Here is a 16,046-nt window from a genome sequence, read left to right as displayed (position 1 = left end):
GGATTTTTTCCAGGCTGTTACTTAACTGATATTAGCGTTTGAAGGCACATAAGGCATGACCTTTAATCCTGTGTGTAGACTAACTGATCTGCTTGCTTGAATGCCTCATTGTAATGATGCAGAATGGAAAGGATTACATCAGACCAGGGAAAGAAATCTTCTGTCACCAGAACTCGCATGTTTAGGTGTGTGCCTGCATGAGCCCATCCCACACGTAACATCTGCAAACTCAGAGCTTTCAGATGCACCTCCCTGATCTCTCCTCCAACTCCTGTCCAAAGCTGCATTCATCAGTGAGTTACCCTCCAAAGCACAAGCCTTCCTGTATGAGCTGATAGATAGTAGCCCCAAAGTAAGAAAGGACAGCCCTGACTTTCGGTCTTTCCCAAAAGCGTAAGTGGTCCTAGTTACACGTGGACTTTTTGCCATTCACTTCCATTGTGATTCAAACAGTGGTGGTAAATTACTTTTATGGGACATTAGTGGAAGAGGTCAGTGGGTGTTATTACGTTCACGTGAAAAGTTGGAGCCAAGAATGTAAAATGAAAACTGAAGATGAAGAGTACCAGAAAGCAGAACAGGGTTTGTGAAGTGACCGATTGTGTATGTGATACTGTGTAAAGTCCCAAAGAGTCTTCAGTCTAAACTGGTAACATACTTCACAATAAGTTTTGAAGTTACAGCTGTTGCAAGAGGCTCCGAAGAAGTCAACCACGCAGGATGCCTAGCTGAGAAATAATTTAAATAGGGCAGAGAAGTTGCTAGGTACAAACACGCCAAAGCTATGCTGCAGTTTTTGTTGCAGCGAGTTTTCTTGCAACAAGTTTTTTCAGCTTCCATCTGGTTCACAAGATGGGCTTGCAGTGTCAGCCTCGGGGAGAGGACTGAAGTGATGGGATCTGATACATCGGAAAACCAGCTTGCAACCTCTCCCTTTTGTTGAAGAGAGCGCTTGGTCAGCCTGCAGGGGTGGTGGGGCTGTGTCCCAACATGTGTTCAAAAGGATACGAATACAAACACAAAATATTAATGCTGTGGTGTTCTTTAGTGGCGATTGACAGCTCCAGACAACGAGATGGCATGTTACTCTGCCAGCAGCCTGTGGAAAGCTGTTCTGACGTTAGCCAACCCACTTGGCAGCAGAGCTGTGGCTGGCCTGCAGCGCCTGATGACTCAGTTAAGTCCTGGAGTTGTTATTGTAGTGGAAGAAGTCGTCCTGTTCTTTAATTCCTTTGTGCAGCCCCTAGATCAGTTGGATGGTATCCTGCCAAGGCCTGTAGTGAGTAGAAATTACAATGCAAAGATCTTTTGGGGCTGGGCGAGTCGTGACTGTAGATTCTGCATTGGAGCTAATAGACTAAACAGTTTTCTTTTGCCATGAGAAAGTCTATTGGTATTTCAAAAAATAGTTTACTTGGTTATCACTCAGCATAGCAGCTGGAGGTACTCTCTTGCTGCTAGCCCACCCACTTGAGCAGGATGGGGCATACCTTCATCCTTTTTTCCCTTCGGTGATGTATCATGTGCTTTCATTACCCAAGAGACAAGATCCCCGGAGCTCTGGTCTTCACGTTTCTGTTGCACACTCATGCAAGGGGCCTGTGGCTTCATCCTCCTCGCTCGTCTTCCTTCTGTCAGCCCGTTGCTCATAGGTTTGTCTTGCTTAGGTGCAGGTAGGGTTCATGTGCTGCTGTTTGGGAAACCAAGGTCTAAGCAGGAGCAACAAGTGGTTTTATTTTGCATCTGGTTAGGTTTTTGGTTGTATGCCGTGATAAATGTGAGTTGAAGTTGTGCCAAAAATCTACCTGGAGGGTTAATGTCTGTAAGATGGACAAATACGTAACTTGTGACAGAGTCTGTTGTGCTCCAGGAGTTTGCACAAATGCACTTTTGCTTCACAGAGATTGTGGTGATTTCCCTTAATTATCCTTACGCCTAAGTAGAGTTTTGGGCAATTTCGAGATACACAGTGTTGCTCGTCGCTGTTGGAAACTGAGCTTTGTTAGGAGAGGTATCAGTGTGGAGCCTGATTCAGAATCTCAGCTTCTTCCCTGAATTAGCTCATCTGAAATTAAGGGAGCAAAAGTGCATTTCTTTAGTATTCAGAGCAGTAGAAGCCATGCAGTCCTCTTCTTTTTCTTGCTTAAAGGTATCAGATTGCCTGTTTCAAGCATTCTTCTGAATGATCACAAAAATCCTAATGCAACATGAGGTTGAACTTAGGTACTGAAAGCTGTCTTTCAAGTTAATTCTCCAGCTTTAGAAGTTGACACATTTGTCTCAATGCGGAGGCAAAGTTGCAGCTTTTTTAATAATTAGGTGGGATTTGGCATACACAGGGTCTGCAAGGAGTGAAGTCAGTTGGAGGGGTTCATTACTCAACTTTTAATGCTTGTGTTTGGACCTGCACTCTTCCTTGCAGCTGGGAAGCTGCTGGGTGTTTGAGGATTCGCTGGCCTCTAGTGGTGAAGCTGGGTAGAAGCTACAAGAAGCATCTGTGCTTAGCTCTGTGCAAGCACTGGGTTAGTATGTGTACTAAAAGGAAGCTAACGTTATAAAACACCCTGTTTTTGAACACTCATTTTGCCTAATGGGCTCCTGAAATAGTTGAAGGACGTCCTGGACTGCTACGCAGCCAGCCCCTGACAATATTGTTATTTTTGCAGTGTCTGTTTTAGACCCCTTAGAGGTAGTTCAGGGACTTCGGGAATCTACAGCATATACATTGAGAATGGCTGATTTTTAGATCAATGCAAGTAAAGTTGTATACAGCTAGAGTGCAAGATAAAACCGAAACTTAATGTTACAAAGCAACCAGAACTTAATCTCAAAACTTTAGAAAGAGATGACCTGAAACTGTTTTCTAAGTTTGTATAAATGGTGCTACCCATGGCTCTGTTGCATACATCCCTTTTTCTATTATTCAGATAGCATTTCTGTCTCCTGTAAAGAGATTTTTATAAGTTGACTACACACTTGAATTCTTAGGGGAGCCTTCTTTGCACCCAGTCTTCTCGTAGCACTGACAGCGTACGTACCTTGCTGATCAGTGGCTGTCTCTGCTTTTGGGCTTGGCAGTGAAGTCTGTCTGTCTGCTGCGCTTGTTCATGTGCTTTCCTTTCCCAGTCTTGGAGAAAGCTTCTTAGTAGTGAGAGGCACAATATGATATGTAGCTCAAGCCTGAGAGACTGGAAGGAAATTGATTTTAAAATAAATTTTAAAAGATCAGCACTGGGAGCCAAACAAGTTGGATTTTGTTTTGTTTTGGTTGGTTTTTTGGTTGGTTTTTTGGTTGGTTTTTTGGTTGGTTTTTTGGTTGGTTTTTTGGTTGGTTTTTTGGTTGGTTTTTTGTCACTATAGTGGCTGTGGCTAAATGAAAATGCTGCAAGACTCCTACTTGTCAAAATTTAATCAAATAGCTTCCCTACCAAAAGATGCTAGTAAGACCTTCTCAATTAAATGCCCGTTCCTTTGAATTTTTCCCTCTCTTCTTCAAGCCTGCCTTCCTTGATCTCCATCTTCCTTCCTATGTCTCTCTATCCTTAGTCTCAAATAATCTAGTTTATTAAGATTTAGGGTACATTCAGGGCCCTACCCATTTAACCACATTTTTGAGAAGGGAGTGGAGGGAAGATGAAGTTTGCATGAGAGCTCTTGGTCTTTTCTTTTGATTATATTTCAGTCTTTGACAAAGACATTTATATTCATCTCGGTTATTGCCATTTTTGTAAGTCATGGTATAGATTTAAGTATTCATAGTGTACCTTACATAGCATTTCACATGGGTGCCTCCCAGGATTAGCATTTTGTCTTTTAATATGCTGAAACAGGCACTGCTAAGTACGGATTGCAGTTTTGGTTCGCATCTAGCTGCAGAACCACAAAAGCAGAGAAGGTGGTTAATGACACATGCTAATGATTCTGGCGTCGCGGTTTTCTGTTCGCAGATGTGAAAGGACCACCTACACACAGATTGTCCTGCGGCCAGTCCCCCTACACTGAAACGACAACATGGGAGAGGAAATACTGCATCCTGACAGACAGCCAGCTGGTGCTGCTCAACAGGGAGAAAGAGGTGAGAGAAACTCACGTTGGCCGCTCAGGATTTACCTTTTGGCCTTTATTGGTAAAACAGGAAGGCAGCTTTTTTTATCTCCCCTTTATTTTGTTCACGAGTTTAGTGAAAGGGGGGAAAAGGGAAGCTAAGCTATTCTGCGTATGGATGGCAGGGCACACACAGTTATAATTCAGCTGGCCCAGATGCTGGGTGCATGGAAGGGGTGACAGCAAACTGTGTGCATCCAAAACTCCCTCCTGGAGTTTTACAGCCTGTGTTTAAGTCTGCCACTACATCTTCCTATGTTATTGCTGCTTTTAATGGTAGTTAAAGCCACCACAGCTATGTAAACCTACCTCCTCACATCAGTGCAGACATAAAGGTAGGGAAAAGTGCAGTAAAGGTAGGGAAAAACGGGTTTGTTCGTGTCTGCATTGGAGCGGGCAGAGAAGGTGTGTGCAGCCTTTACACCGTACAGTCATCTTTGTTGTAGTCACAAGGTAAATTGATTGAGGCAAAGGTTTGCCCTCTCTCGTGCTAAATGGAGCAAGGAAGATTGGGTGCCCCTTGGTATGGATACTCAAAGCTTTTGCAACCATCTTTGCTTTAATTATAAAATTACTCTGTGTGGTGTGTGTGTGTGTGTGTATAGCATGTTGTACCTGGCATTGTGCCTTGCCATGAAGGTAATGTCAATACGGTTAAAGAATAGGCATGTTTTATTTGATTGAAACACTGAACAAACATGCTGATAAGTTCCTTCTCCTAGACTACGCCATGATACGTTTTTTCTTGTGATATTTGATGTCTACAGACTCTCATGAATACGTGAGCTTTAGAAGCATTTGATAATGCTCCTGGGTTTGTTTTTTTAATTAATTTTTCTGCTATAGATTTACCCTGTCTAAAAATAAATATTTCAGGAGGAGCTATAAAATTGGAATGTTTTCAAATTACTGAAATAGATTTTATTACATATAAATGCCCATGAATTTGAGTCAAATACCATGGTCTCCTGCATTTGGAGATGACCTGAATTTTTGTGTTTTTTCTTGATTCTGTTGAAGCTTCTGTGTATGGCTGTGTACAGGCTGAGAATATGAGACCTGTTTCTGGTGTAGCACTAAATATTACCCCACCTTCAGCTGTGATCAGGTTTATTTACAAGGACTGAAATATTTCCTTGCATAGGGAGAGTAGGAGGAAATGGTTTAGAGAAGGACTTGAGTTATTAGAGGGGAATAACATCAATGCTAATGCATAGGAGAGGTGATCAAAAGCAGGGAAAATGGAAGGCCCATATCATTATGTTTGTTTACTATGTAATTCTTTTTCTAGTCTGACAGGACTGTCACCTAAGGAATTAAAGTATATACTGAAGAAACTTAAGGACATGTGAGAATTATTCCTAAAACTGTACTGTACCAGCACAGCTGGGCTAAAAGGATGCATCTCATTAAAGAAATGTAATTGAAAACAACATTGGCTCATAACACAAATAATTATCTGAAGGTGGTAATCGTGCACTTATGGGTTCTTAATTTCTCTTACCGCATACAGTTAAAACCATTTTGCTGGGAGTAAGTTGAGTCTTTTGCTTAGATCCTGAGGAGTAAATATGGGAAGTCTGGTATATCACTGCTGTATTAAGTCATTATATACTATGTTTAAATACACTCTGTTTTTTGTCAGAAGCTGGAGAAATTCAGTATCAGGCTATGCAGAGCCTGGGTATAGCAGTAACCCCCAAAAATTGAGCAGTAGAGTAGATCTTTGCAATGTGCTCTCAAAGGAGCCTGCCCACACTATCACATTGAGAAATAACTTGGTTTGGGAAATGCTACATGCAGATGGGCCAAGCAGACATGCTTTTCGTGCAGGTGTGACTACACATGCTGATAACGCGACTTGTTTCAGAAGCTAGTAGCTGGAGTCAGATTTGCCACTCTGATTTTTCAAGTAATTTGGGACTACTGTTAAGTGAAAGAAAAAAGGGAACTCCTTGCAGTCATGAGTACTCTGTAGGAAAATAAGAGATTGTTTTAATCTAGCTTTTGAGTCTGTACACATGGCAGTGTACATACAATCCCTTATAGAAACACAAAACATATAGGAGTAGAACTGGTAGTTAAGAGGGACACAGTGATACTCTGGATTTGCACCTTTTTCTATTTTTTCTGAAATAGAAGTATCCCTTGTAGCTTTCATGAGAAGGGAAAGGGGAGGCAACTCGGTTAAATTTTACTTGACAAGTCATTCAGACTTGAGTGAGGCTCTGTGAAATGTGATCTAGAAGTAAGAGCGAGCAAAGGCCTAAGGCAGTAATGAGGAGAGATGCTTGGGAAGAGCATAATGATTGAAAAGTATGTAGGAGGAGAATCCAAAAAAGCCCATGGGTGGGACCACAGGTACAGGGAGCCTAAGCAAAAGACCAGGTGAATGAGGAAGAGGGAGGTTACTTAAAGAAGAAAACTGAAGATTACGTTTAGAGTAAAATTATTGGAAAGGTGATGCTGGAGGAGGTTTTTTGTTAACCCGAAACGAGGTGATAGGCAACAGGAGCTGAAGATGGAGAGGTTCCTGCTCTGAACATGGAAATTGCTGATAGAGTGGGTAGGTCAGAATTTCTTTGGACTGCTGAAGAGGATCTTAGAAACAGTGTGAGGGACAGAATGATACCCATCAGTAAGGGGGTGGGGGAAGAAGGAAGAGATGTTAACAGCAGAGTGCCCTTGCAGCCAAAAGGGAGCACTTGCATCATTGCAAGGCTGGTGTAATATGAAAGCTGTAAGTCTGAAGCATCTCATTTTATTCTCTGTACATCTGCTTTGTTACTTCATGGAATAAAAATCCAAGAAGCTTAACTGGTGTGAAGCTGAAAGGGAACAGAAATGTTTGATGTCTATAATACTTTGTAAAATCATTATGCAAGTGTGTATGTCAAAGCCAAAAAGTAGGAAAACATATACAAAATGCAAACGGGTAAATGAAAGATGTTTTAATTGTTTCAGGTATAATGCTAAGTTTGGTTTCTTTCAGTTAATGCTGTATTTTATTTGTGTATGAATTGCACAGATTTTTAAGTCTGAGGGAACAGTACAGAAATAAACAGAGTAGTAAGAAAACTCTTTTCTTATAACATCCCACCACTATGGGTTTATTGTCAAGGCAGTTTGGATAGAGTATGTGCAAGAGAGATTTTGTGCTGTGCAAGCACAGGAGTAGGTTGGAAATCAGAGAAATTTTGAGGTACAACTTGATCCAAAAATATCTGTAATTACTTAGACAGAAATAGTGTGACGGTATCACCTTGTGCAGCGTAGAAAAATATTAATTACTTGACACCTTGTGAAATTTATAAAATAGGTGAGACTGAAGAATGAAGATTATTAATGAAGGGAAGAGATTGATGCCCAACAAGTAAGTAGAAAGAAAATGAGTCCCTGTAGGGACATGAGAGACGACTTAGCAAATAAGAAGTCATGAGTGACAGGAGTTGTGCAATTACTACAACATATAATGGTGTTAATATCTAGCAGCGTCTTCCAAGACTAGGAGAACAGGTCTAGATTGATTCACTTACAAATCAGGTATTTTTTCTATGAGGAAGAGAGTCTCCCACTGTCAGGAACGTGTAGATATTTTCATCATTTGTGAAACCTGTTCTGTAGGGTAAGAGCTAAGAGGGTACAGTAAAAGTGTCTGCAAAATCAGTGCCATTTAAACAGGGAAAGGGAATGAGTTAGTGTTTATGAAGAGCGGATTCAGATAGATAATCCATTGCACAGCACTTTCATGAGGGATGGGACAAATGGCTGCATCTGGTTTTGGGCTGCTTTTTAGTTAGTCTTTGTCTCTAACTTGGCTGCTGTCCTGCAGAATCTTTTAATTTTGTGTTCAGTTGGAAATGAAGATGAAGAACACTTTTCACTGTGTTAGACTTTTCCTTTTTCCTCCCTGCACCCAAAACCTCATCTTTCTTTTTGGATTTAGAGGTGTTTTTAATCAAAGGCAAAGGATAGTAATGACCTACATTCACTGTGACAAAATCTACTACTTATTGGTGCTGGTGACAGAGGCCAGGAGCAGGATATCTCTGATGTATTTTCCTACTCTTCCATCTCCTGTGGAAGAGGAGTGACAGCAGTGATCCCAAGAGAAAACAGCAAGAGCAGACACTGATACATGGGGCCCCAGGGGAGGGTCTTCAGAAATGCCCTCTGCCATCCTCAAAAAACTTGTCACATTGGTATCTTAGAGTAAAATTGTTTTATCTGTAAATAGGAGTTTGTTAAAGCTGAACCCAGTCGTAAGAAAAGATTTGCTTCAATTCCCAAATGAATTTAATTATTTATTTTCCAAAAGCCCGAAGAAGTGTTTGTTGTCAATGTTTTTAAAGTGGATGTCTATGTCAAGATTTTAGCCAGCTTACAATTTTCTGGAGGAAGGTAAAAATTAAAATGAATTATTTAACTGATTGTTGATGTGATTCCAAAATTCCTGTTAGTTCAGAAGAGGTTGCAAGTTCTCCAGTTTTTGTCTTGAATCAGTCTTTCCAATCTTGAAAAATCTATCTGCAATGAAGAAACTTTTTTCCTACTTTTTTTTTTAAAGTGCCTAGCTCAGTTTGCCTTTAAGAGGCATTAAATGCTTGTAAAGCTCTTACTCCTATTTCTTCTGAAATATCTTCATCATCAAAATACCAGAAATCCCAAATATAGGCTTTTTATACTTAAAAAGCATGTTCAGTGGCAGGTGAGCTGTGATGCTGTTCAAGAGTTCAGAGTCCGAGCTCTGAACTCGTCCTTGTTAAATTGTGAAATTTGTCGGTGAAACGTGGCCTATGATCAAAATTGTAAAGATTGCCAAAATTATCAGTATTTGGACTGTCCCTCCATACCTTCTTGTCCCAGAGTTACGCTGCTCGGAGTCCAGCCCTGAACCAGCAGCTTCAGCACGTCGTCTCAGGGTCGGACGATTCCCAGGTTGGTGAAGTCTCAGCAGGGCAAAGGACAGGATAACAAAGCTGGATGGGAAAAAAACAAAAAGAGCTGAAAGCCTAAAATGCCATTAGAGTCCTGACTCTGCGTCACTCTCTTCCCTCCTTTGCTGAACTGCTTGCTGGAATGCCAGGGGCTGGAGGAGGGTCAGGGAGATTGCAGATGTCTGCCTTGGTATTTACATGGTCTAAAGTTGTGCACTTGCTTGTGTGTCGGTGCCACCCGATTTGTGAATCTATTTGACCTAGGACAGATATACCTGTTTAAAAACATGTCCAGCCCAGAGAGATGCAGAGCTGCTGACCAAGATCATCTTGCATGTTCGTGAAGCTGTATTTTTAAGAGCAGGCTGATCTTATGCTAAGTAATAAATACTGGTCCTGCAGTCTTGAGTTAGTTCTTTTTTGTCAATACAGATTGAGACTATGGTTTTGGAGGAGTATTACTTAAAATAACAGCACTTTTAAGTCAGACTTAAGAGGGGGATCTTTTTTAGCTACTCTGCTACTTTACTCTTGTCCATGAAATTGTGGGATGTTTGTATATTCTCTGGTGTAGATCAAGCTATGTAGCATTAAAATGTTGTTCCTTATACAGTTTATAGAATTATTGAGTGAAATAAACAGTATCAGGTTTTTCTCAAGCCACTATACACACGCTGACAAAAGCAGTCTTTTGCTGGTGTGGACTGTACTGCACTAGATGAATGTAGCTACACTGATGAACTTTTTTTAGTGTGCAGCCTAACCATGTTTTCCTAGTCTGGGCAAATGTTAAGTACAAAAGGCTAAGTGACCCAGAATTAGGACCTGAGCTCTCAGACAGTCTTCCTGTTAATGGCTCAGTTCCTCTTTGAAGATAAATCCTATCTCTGGTATGCAGAAGTAGATTTGTTTTTGACACCGACTCCGGTGTGTGGCAGCCTGTTTGCTTTTCCCAAGGACACAAAGGACAGCGTGGCCTCAATCACCATTCTCCTCCTCACCCTCGGCAGCAAGTCAGTACATCTATAGCGTCCTCTTAGCTATCATTGCTGTTCTTATATACGTTGTTATCAGAGTGGTAGTAGTGCTTTTTTTCGTGTCAGTGGATTAAGAGAATGTTTCTGTCATCCCACGTCTGAAAGCACACGCAGATACTGAAGAGGTATACTTGAAAGAAAAGGGACTATATTCATTTCTCAGTTAAAAAATCAAATAGTGGAGAAATCTACTCTGCAGGAGCTGTATCGGTGTAGAGCTAGCAGTTAGGTGTAGGCGCAACAAGTTCACTGAGAAAGGAGGATCACAGGGTGCTAGCTTGATGCTTTTAAGGTGGGCTGAAGCCAATGTGTGGTATGACTGGTAGTAGCTGTTCTGGAAATACAGCTTGCAGCATCCCACCAAAAAATGCTCTGAAGGAAATCAGGAGAGGCAGAAGACGCGGTGGAGCAGAAGAGCGTTTAGAAGGGAATAAGACTAAATGGAGCCTCCAGATGAAAACTGAAAATCTAATATGTGATCTTGATTGAATGAATGTGGCATAAACTAACAAAATTAGTGTCTGCTTAACTTCCTAATGTGCTCTCGCACGGAGATCGTTCAGCAAAGGAGCTGCTGTAAAAACCTACCACCAAAGAAAGTAGCCTTAACAGAATAACCACTAGGGATTTGGGAAACTTGTTTTGAAAAATGAGCACTGTTTGAAGGAGACAAATAGACTAGCGTAGTAATAAATAGCATTAAAAAATGACCTTAAGAGAATGCTAAGTGCTTAAAAGTCAGGAAATGCCAGAACTAGTTTGTGAGAGCCATTGTAGCGCAGCCTGTTTCTAAAATAGTACAGTATCTTGTACATCTTTTACAACCTTCAGTACAAATGAATAATATCTTTTTGTTTGCTATTAATACTTGGTTTTCAGAGATGATTGAAGATATGAAAGGATAAGCAGCACAGGAAATATGACAGGGGCTTCTATTCCTTTAGCTGCAAGCTGTCTTTTACGTAGCTATATGAAAATAAATTGCCATATTGCATGTATTGCAGTTGTACTGTTGAAGCCAATGTCCTCATCAAAGTGCGCTGAGATGTTTTGGGCACTGAGGGGTTGTGCCTGCCTCCAGCACCTGGATGCTGCATCTCTCCCTCATCCCTGGGGTTTCTTCCAACTGTTGAATATAAGGTCTTAAGGTGGCCCCACCACGTTAGAGGTTCCAGATACGGTAACAGACACCAGACCAACAGCTTCAGGGATAAACAATGCAAAGACCTACAAAACCATGGTCATAAGCATGATTATCAAGCAGGCCAGCAGAAAGCAGGGCATGGCTTCCTCAGATGAGCAACTCGGACCAGCCAGCGAATTCCCAGTTCCCTGATTGGGGTGTCCTCTTGTTGAGACATGGAAGCACTATCTGGACTTGTTAATCATCCATCTCATCCCACCTCTGGCCCCACTCTGTACCAGTTCCTTGGTGCACATGGGGTCCAGAAATACTGTATAAGGCAGTACTGGCCCCAGGTGCCCGCCCCTCAGTAGTGACTCAATTGAGGAAACAATGGTTTCCATGGGCCAAGACTCTGTTTAGCTCGGTTTTGGAGATACGTTTTTCCCATGCGGTCTCTATCTTTGGTGACCAGCCTTTCACCAGCTTGAAGGATCTTTGCTGTCTTTTTGTCTTTTGAACCTCTTCAGAACAATGTGTATGTTCTTCAGAAGGGTAGTGTGAAGGATGTTTTCCTCCTGCTGGAAGCAATGTCTTCCTTCTGCTGGAAGGATGCCTTCTGCGGGCTGGGGCAATCTGGATTGCACCTCTGGTGAGCAGGTAGCTGTCTGAAGTTTTTGTCTGCTTTTCTGTATGCAAAGTAACTGATGCTTGAATTAACCCGTGCTGATCATGTAAACAAAATCAGGATGCACAAAGGTATGCGTATAAATTCATAAAGCAGTTAGGTTCTCTTCCTTATCCTCCAAATCCCTTTGTATGTTTTTTGGGGATTGGATTAGGAGTACATCAGGCTCGTTTCTTGTTCCCAGACATACGTGGTGTTGGACAAAGAGACTGTATCACTCCGGCTCTTTTAGAGCTCTTGGCTGTTGTCTAAATGCCCTGCAGCTGTAGTGATAGGTAGCACAATTTACCACCTTTTTCCAGCATAAACACCTCTCTAGCAAAATGTAGTCATCCAGGTAGGTGCTTAAAGGTAAGGTTAGGGGGGAGCAAACTCTGAGGGGTCAAGTTCTGCCAAAATTTGAGAAGAGAAACAAGATCTTTATACATTCGGTACTTTTAAAGAGAATTAGCATATGGAATTTTATTACTATGAAATAGTGAGGACCCTAAGCCTTTCTTAGAGCCTTCTAAGGTCCCACTTTTAGGATGAGTTTGAGTTAATCATAGAAGGTATCCCCTTTCTCCGTGTGCCCAGTACAACCAGCCAAATGCCAGGTTTTCTCTGACATGCTGTAACTGATCACTGAATATGTGCTGAGACTGCAAAAATGCTTTTGTAATCTCAAAGTTTCACATGTAGCCATCTGACCAGCCGCCTCTGCCTGACTCTCCCAGCGTGGAAGCGGGCAAGGCTGGATGGCAATGGGTCCAGCACTGGAGAACCAGTTTCGAAAGGCAGGACTGCCTTGTTAGTCAGATGGGTCGGCTGTGTTGTGACTTGATAGCTCTGGGGTGCAGGTTGCTGCACACCTGCATGCAGCCCTCTCTGGGCTGCGCACCCGTCTGCGTGCACTAACGCTCCTCACTGCTGCAGTGCTTTCCCGGTAAGCCTCAGGTATTTCATGGTAAGGCCGGGCATGCCAAACTGCAACTGAAAGTTATTACCAGATGAGTAGAAAATTAAGTTCTTATCAAGATGGCATATTAACAACGTGGCCCAGTGGCAAAGTAACAGCTGTCGGCATCCTTTTTATGCAGGTGCCTATCGATGGGGTCCAGGAGCCGCAGGTGGATGCTACCAAAGGGCGCTGCCTGCGCCGGACAGTGAGCGTCCCCTCCGAGGGCCAATTCCCCGAGTACCCACCAGAGGGGGCCGCCAAACTAGGTAAGTCGAAACTTTGGCCGCAACAGATTGATTTTAATTTACAGCTGCAAGCTGTATCAGAGGGCACTGCTTCCCAGGCAGCATCCTTGCAAAGGAGCCTGCTGAGGTGGGTAGCATCACAGCTAGGCGGTGGTGGAGGTCATGCGACCATGGTGTTGTTTGTAAATGCCTGCCAGCAAAATTACTTTCAAACACCAGGATTTATCCAACATCAGTGAGGTGGTTATGGGGTCCCAGAGAAGCTGGGCTGTTGCTGCACGTGGGAAGGTTTGTGGCCGTGTTTGTAAGATTACTAGACAGCCCTGAGATTTACAACTGAGAGCTGCTGAACGCAGGTCAATAGGAATGCAGCTTTTGCAGATAGCCGTAAGTGGTTCCTGCTGGTTTTTAGAACTTACGTGGTTATGTTTTACCTCACTGTGAGTCTCTGGAATTTCCTTTGCTTCATATTTTCATAACAAGTGCTGGATAACAGGTTTTTCTATGACTTACCTCATGCCTGTTCAGGGTGCAGTTCCTAAAAGAACCAACCAACTGGCTACTGCTGTTGGCTATAATCATACATGTTGAAATCTAGGGAAAGCAAAAGAAGGGGCAGGTGTTAAAAATGATAGACAAAAGCTCTGTTGCAGTAGTTTCCCAAGTCCAGATTTGGCCCAGTTCTCCCTCTTTATTCCACCCCACCTGTGGTTGCATAAAGAATATCATTCCAACCCTTTTCAGAAGGGAAGAGTGAAGGGAGGCAGCAACCACACACAAGCGAACTCTTCTTTCCATTCCCAACCTATGCAAAAAGCTTTCGTTGGCATAAGCTGATAGGATCTGGGAGCAATTCTTCCTTAGTTCAGCTGTAAAAAATACCAATCCTGGGAGAGAGTGAGCTATGAGGAAAAAAGTAACATGCATCTCTAAACAGTAAAGCAGCTTTGATAACATCGTTATCAAAGGTGAAGAGCAGGTAAGGTATTTTTCATTTCACAGGCTCAGCTGTTTTTTATGCCAAAGAATTTTATTCTCCGAGTATATTGCACACAAGTCGCTAAAATCCCACTCTTCTAGATAGTTAACTAACACATTGAACTGCAGTACTTATTTATTTGTATTTGCCAATAGCACTACTTAACTCCTCCTTATTTGAGGAAGGCAGGTAGGGTTCTTTTTTGGGGGGGATTTGTTCGATTCCTGGACTAGAAGTCTGAAAAGAAACAGGGCAGGTTGGAGATTTAGGAGGGAAAACTGCAAAATACTTGGGTATGAGTGACAAACAGAACCCCTATTGGATTTATTTGTGGCATTTCAAACACAGCTCTAAATGGTCATCTTGTTTTGCCAGATGAAGAAATATTCATTCTTGTTTGGAACTAAAACCAGTATTAATCAGGTTTACACAGTGTTATAGGCAAAGTACTTACTCCAGGTGTGTGGCTAGTGAGATGAATGAAGATATTGCAGCCAGTCTGTGCTAGGCAATGAATATTATTTGCAGCTTTGCAAGCTAGAAAGACCTTTAAAAATCTAAGATTTAAATGCCTTCTTTTTCTATACCATATACAAAAAATGAGTAGAAGAATTTCTAGACTTCACTAAGCATCTGAATAGCTGGAAATCCCAGTGTTATGTTTTTTAATTTATATTGTAAACCTTGTAACCTTCTTCATTTTCTTTGAATTGCCATACAGAATAGATGACTCTGTTATTTGGATATATGCATTACTATGTATTTTGCTACAATTTTAGATGCATGTGGCATCTTGTAGTGTGCTACTTCATGTACACCTGACAAGAATATATTAAAAGTACAAGAGAAACTCATATCTAAATGGTCTTCCCCATATGAGAGCTGCAACTGTAGTGAATATAGACGTCACAAAGTGCGTAGCTAAAGGAAGTGGGCATGCAGTGGGAGGGGAAGAAGAAAGGCATGAGCTGGAGAAAAATTGAGCAATGTCCATACTGTGAGGAGGGATGAGGGTAAGTGCCGAGGGAAGGTTATATATAACCTCTGATTGCAGTGCTCTAGGTAGTTCCCTTGTTTTCACATCCTGGTTAGAAATGTCTCTTATCATGATTACAGAATTCCTGCTAATGGAAAAAAGTGGGTTGATAGCAGTGGGAATAGCTTTGTGTCAAGATGTTGAGCCAGAGGACAAACCAGTGAAGGAAACCATTGAACATCTTTATAAAGAGAAGGAAACTGACGGTGGCAGCCAGAATGTATCACCAGCAGTACAGATAACAACTGGACTAAAATAGCTTTGTAATGGACACCAAAAGCTGAAAAGCACAGCAGAGGCAGCTAAAATATCTCGTAGAGAAATTGCTATGCAGAGCTGATAAGAATATCTAGCTTGTCCTAGGGAATCACGTGCATAACATGGCAATAGCAGACGTTGCATCTTATGATGATATCTGAAATTACTACTTGCAGATGAGCTCCTTAGGATTGGCTCTAGTGCAGAGGTTAAGGCATAGCAATGGCATTTGCTGTTTTCCCTAACTAAGGTTGCCATACCTCTCTTGCGATTTATTGATTTATTTAATAAAAAAAAGGGGGGGGGGGAATCAGGTGAATCAGGTGATGGAACTCTTTTTCATCTGTAGCACTACAGTTAGACCTTGTATGAAATGTCAAGAGTATCGTATGAGGTCAATATTTTTGTTAATGGAGCAACTGGAACAGTGCGTGTTCTTCAGGGGCTCTGCATAATCAGCTATAGTACCCATTCTGCAAATTTTTGTGGCATTTTTTATAGCATTGAGCACACATCCTTGTAGCACCATTCCTAGGAAGCGTGTGGGAGAGAAACTACCCATGTTACAGCTGAGAAGTTGAAGCAAGAGAGGTGTAACTCACCAAAGGTCAACATTAAGTCTAGTGTGCTTTACCCAAGGGCTGTTGTCATTCTTGCCGTCTCTTTCATTTTTACCCTTGCTGCAGGGTTGGCTCAGCT

At 41.9% G+C, this 16,046-nt stretch overlaps 1 protein-coding gene across 1 annotated transcript in view; it reads left to right on the top strand.

Annotated features, from left to right (window-relative positions):
• Positions 1-16,046, top strand: part of RASAL2 (RAS protein activator like 2) — a 149,290-nt gene that overhangs the window by 41,532 nt on the left and 91,712 nt on the right. Inside the window, exons 2-3 of the mRNA XM_009320739.1 lie at positions 3,948-4,075; positions 12,969-13,095. Coding sequence (XP_009319014.1) covers positions 3,948-4,075; positions 12,969-13,095 — 255 coding nt within the window. The remainder of the gene's footprint in view (positions 1-3,947; positions 4,076-12,968; positions 13,096-16,046) is intronic.

The sequence above is a fragment of the Pygoscelis adeliae genome, unplaced genomic scaffold (assembly GCF_000699105.1).
Source record: "Pygoscelis adeliae isolate BGI_AS28 unplaced genomic scaffold, ASM69910v1 Scaffold402, whole genome shotgun sequence".
In the NCBI taxonomy this organism is placed as follows: domain Eukaryota; kingdom Metazoa; phylum Chordata; class Aves; order Sphenisciformes; family Spheniscidae; genus Pygoscelis; species Pygoscelis adeliae.
The sequence above is the reverse complement of the archived record's forward strand: the minus strand, read 5'-3'. Positions and strand labels throughout refer to the sequence as shown.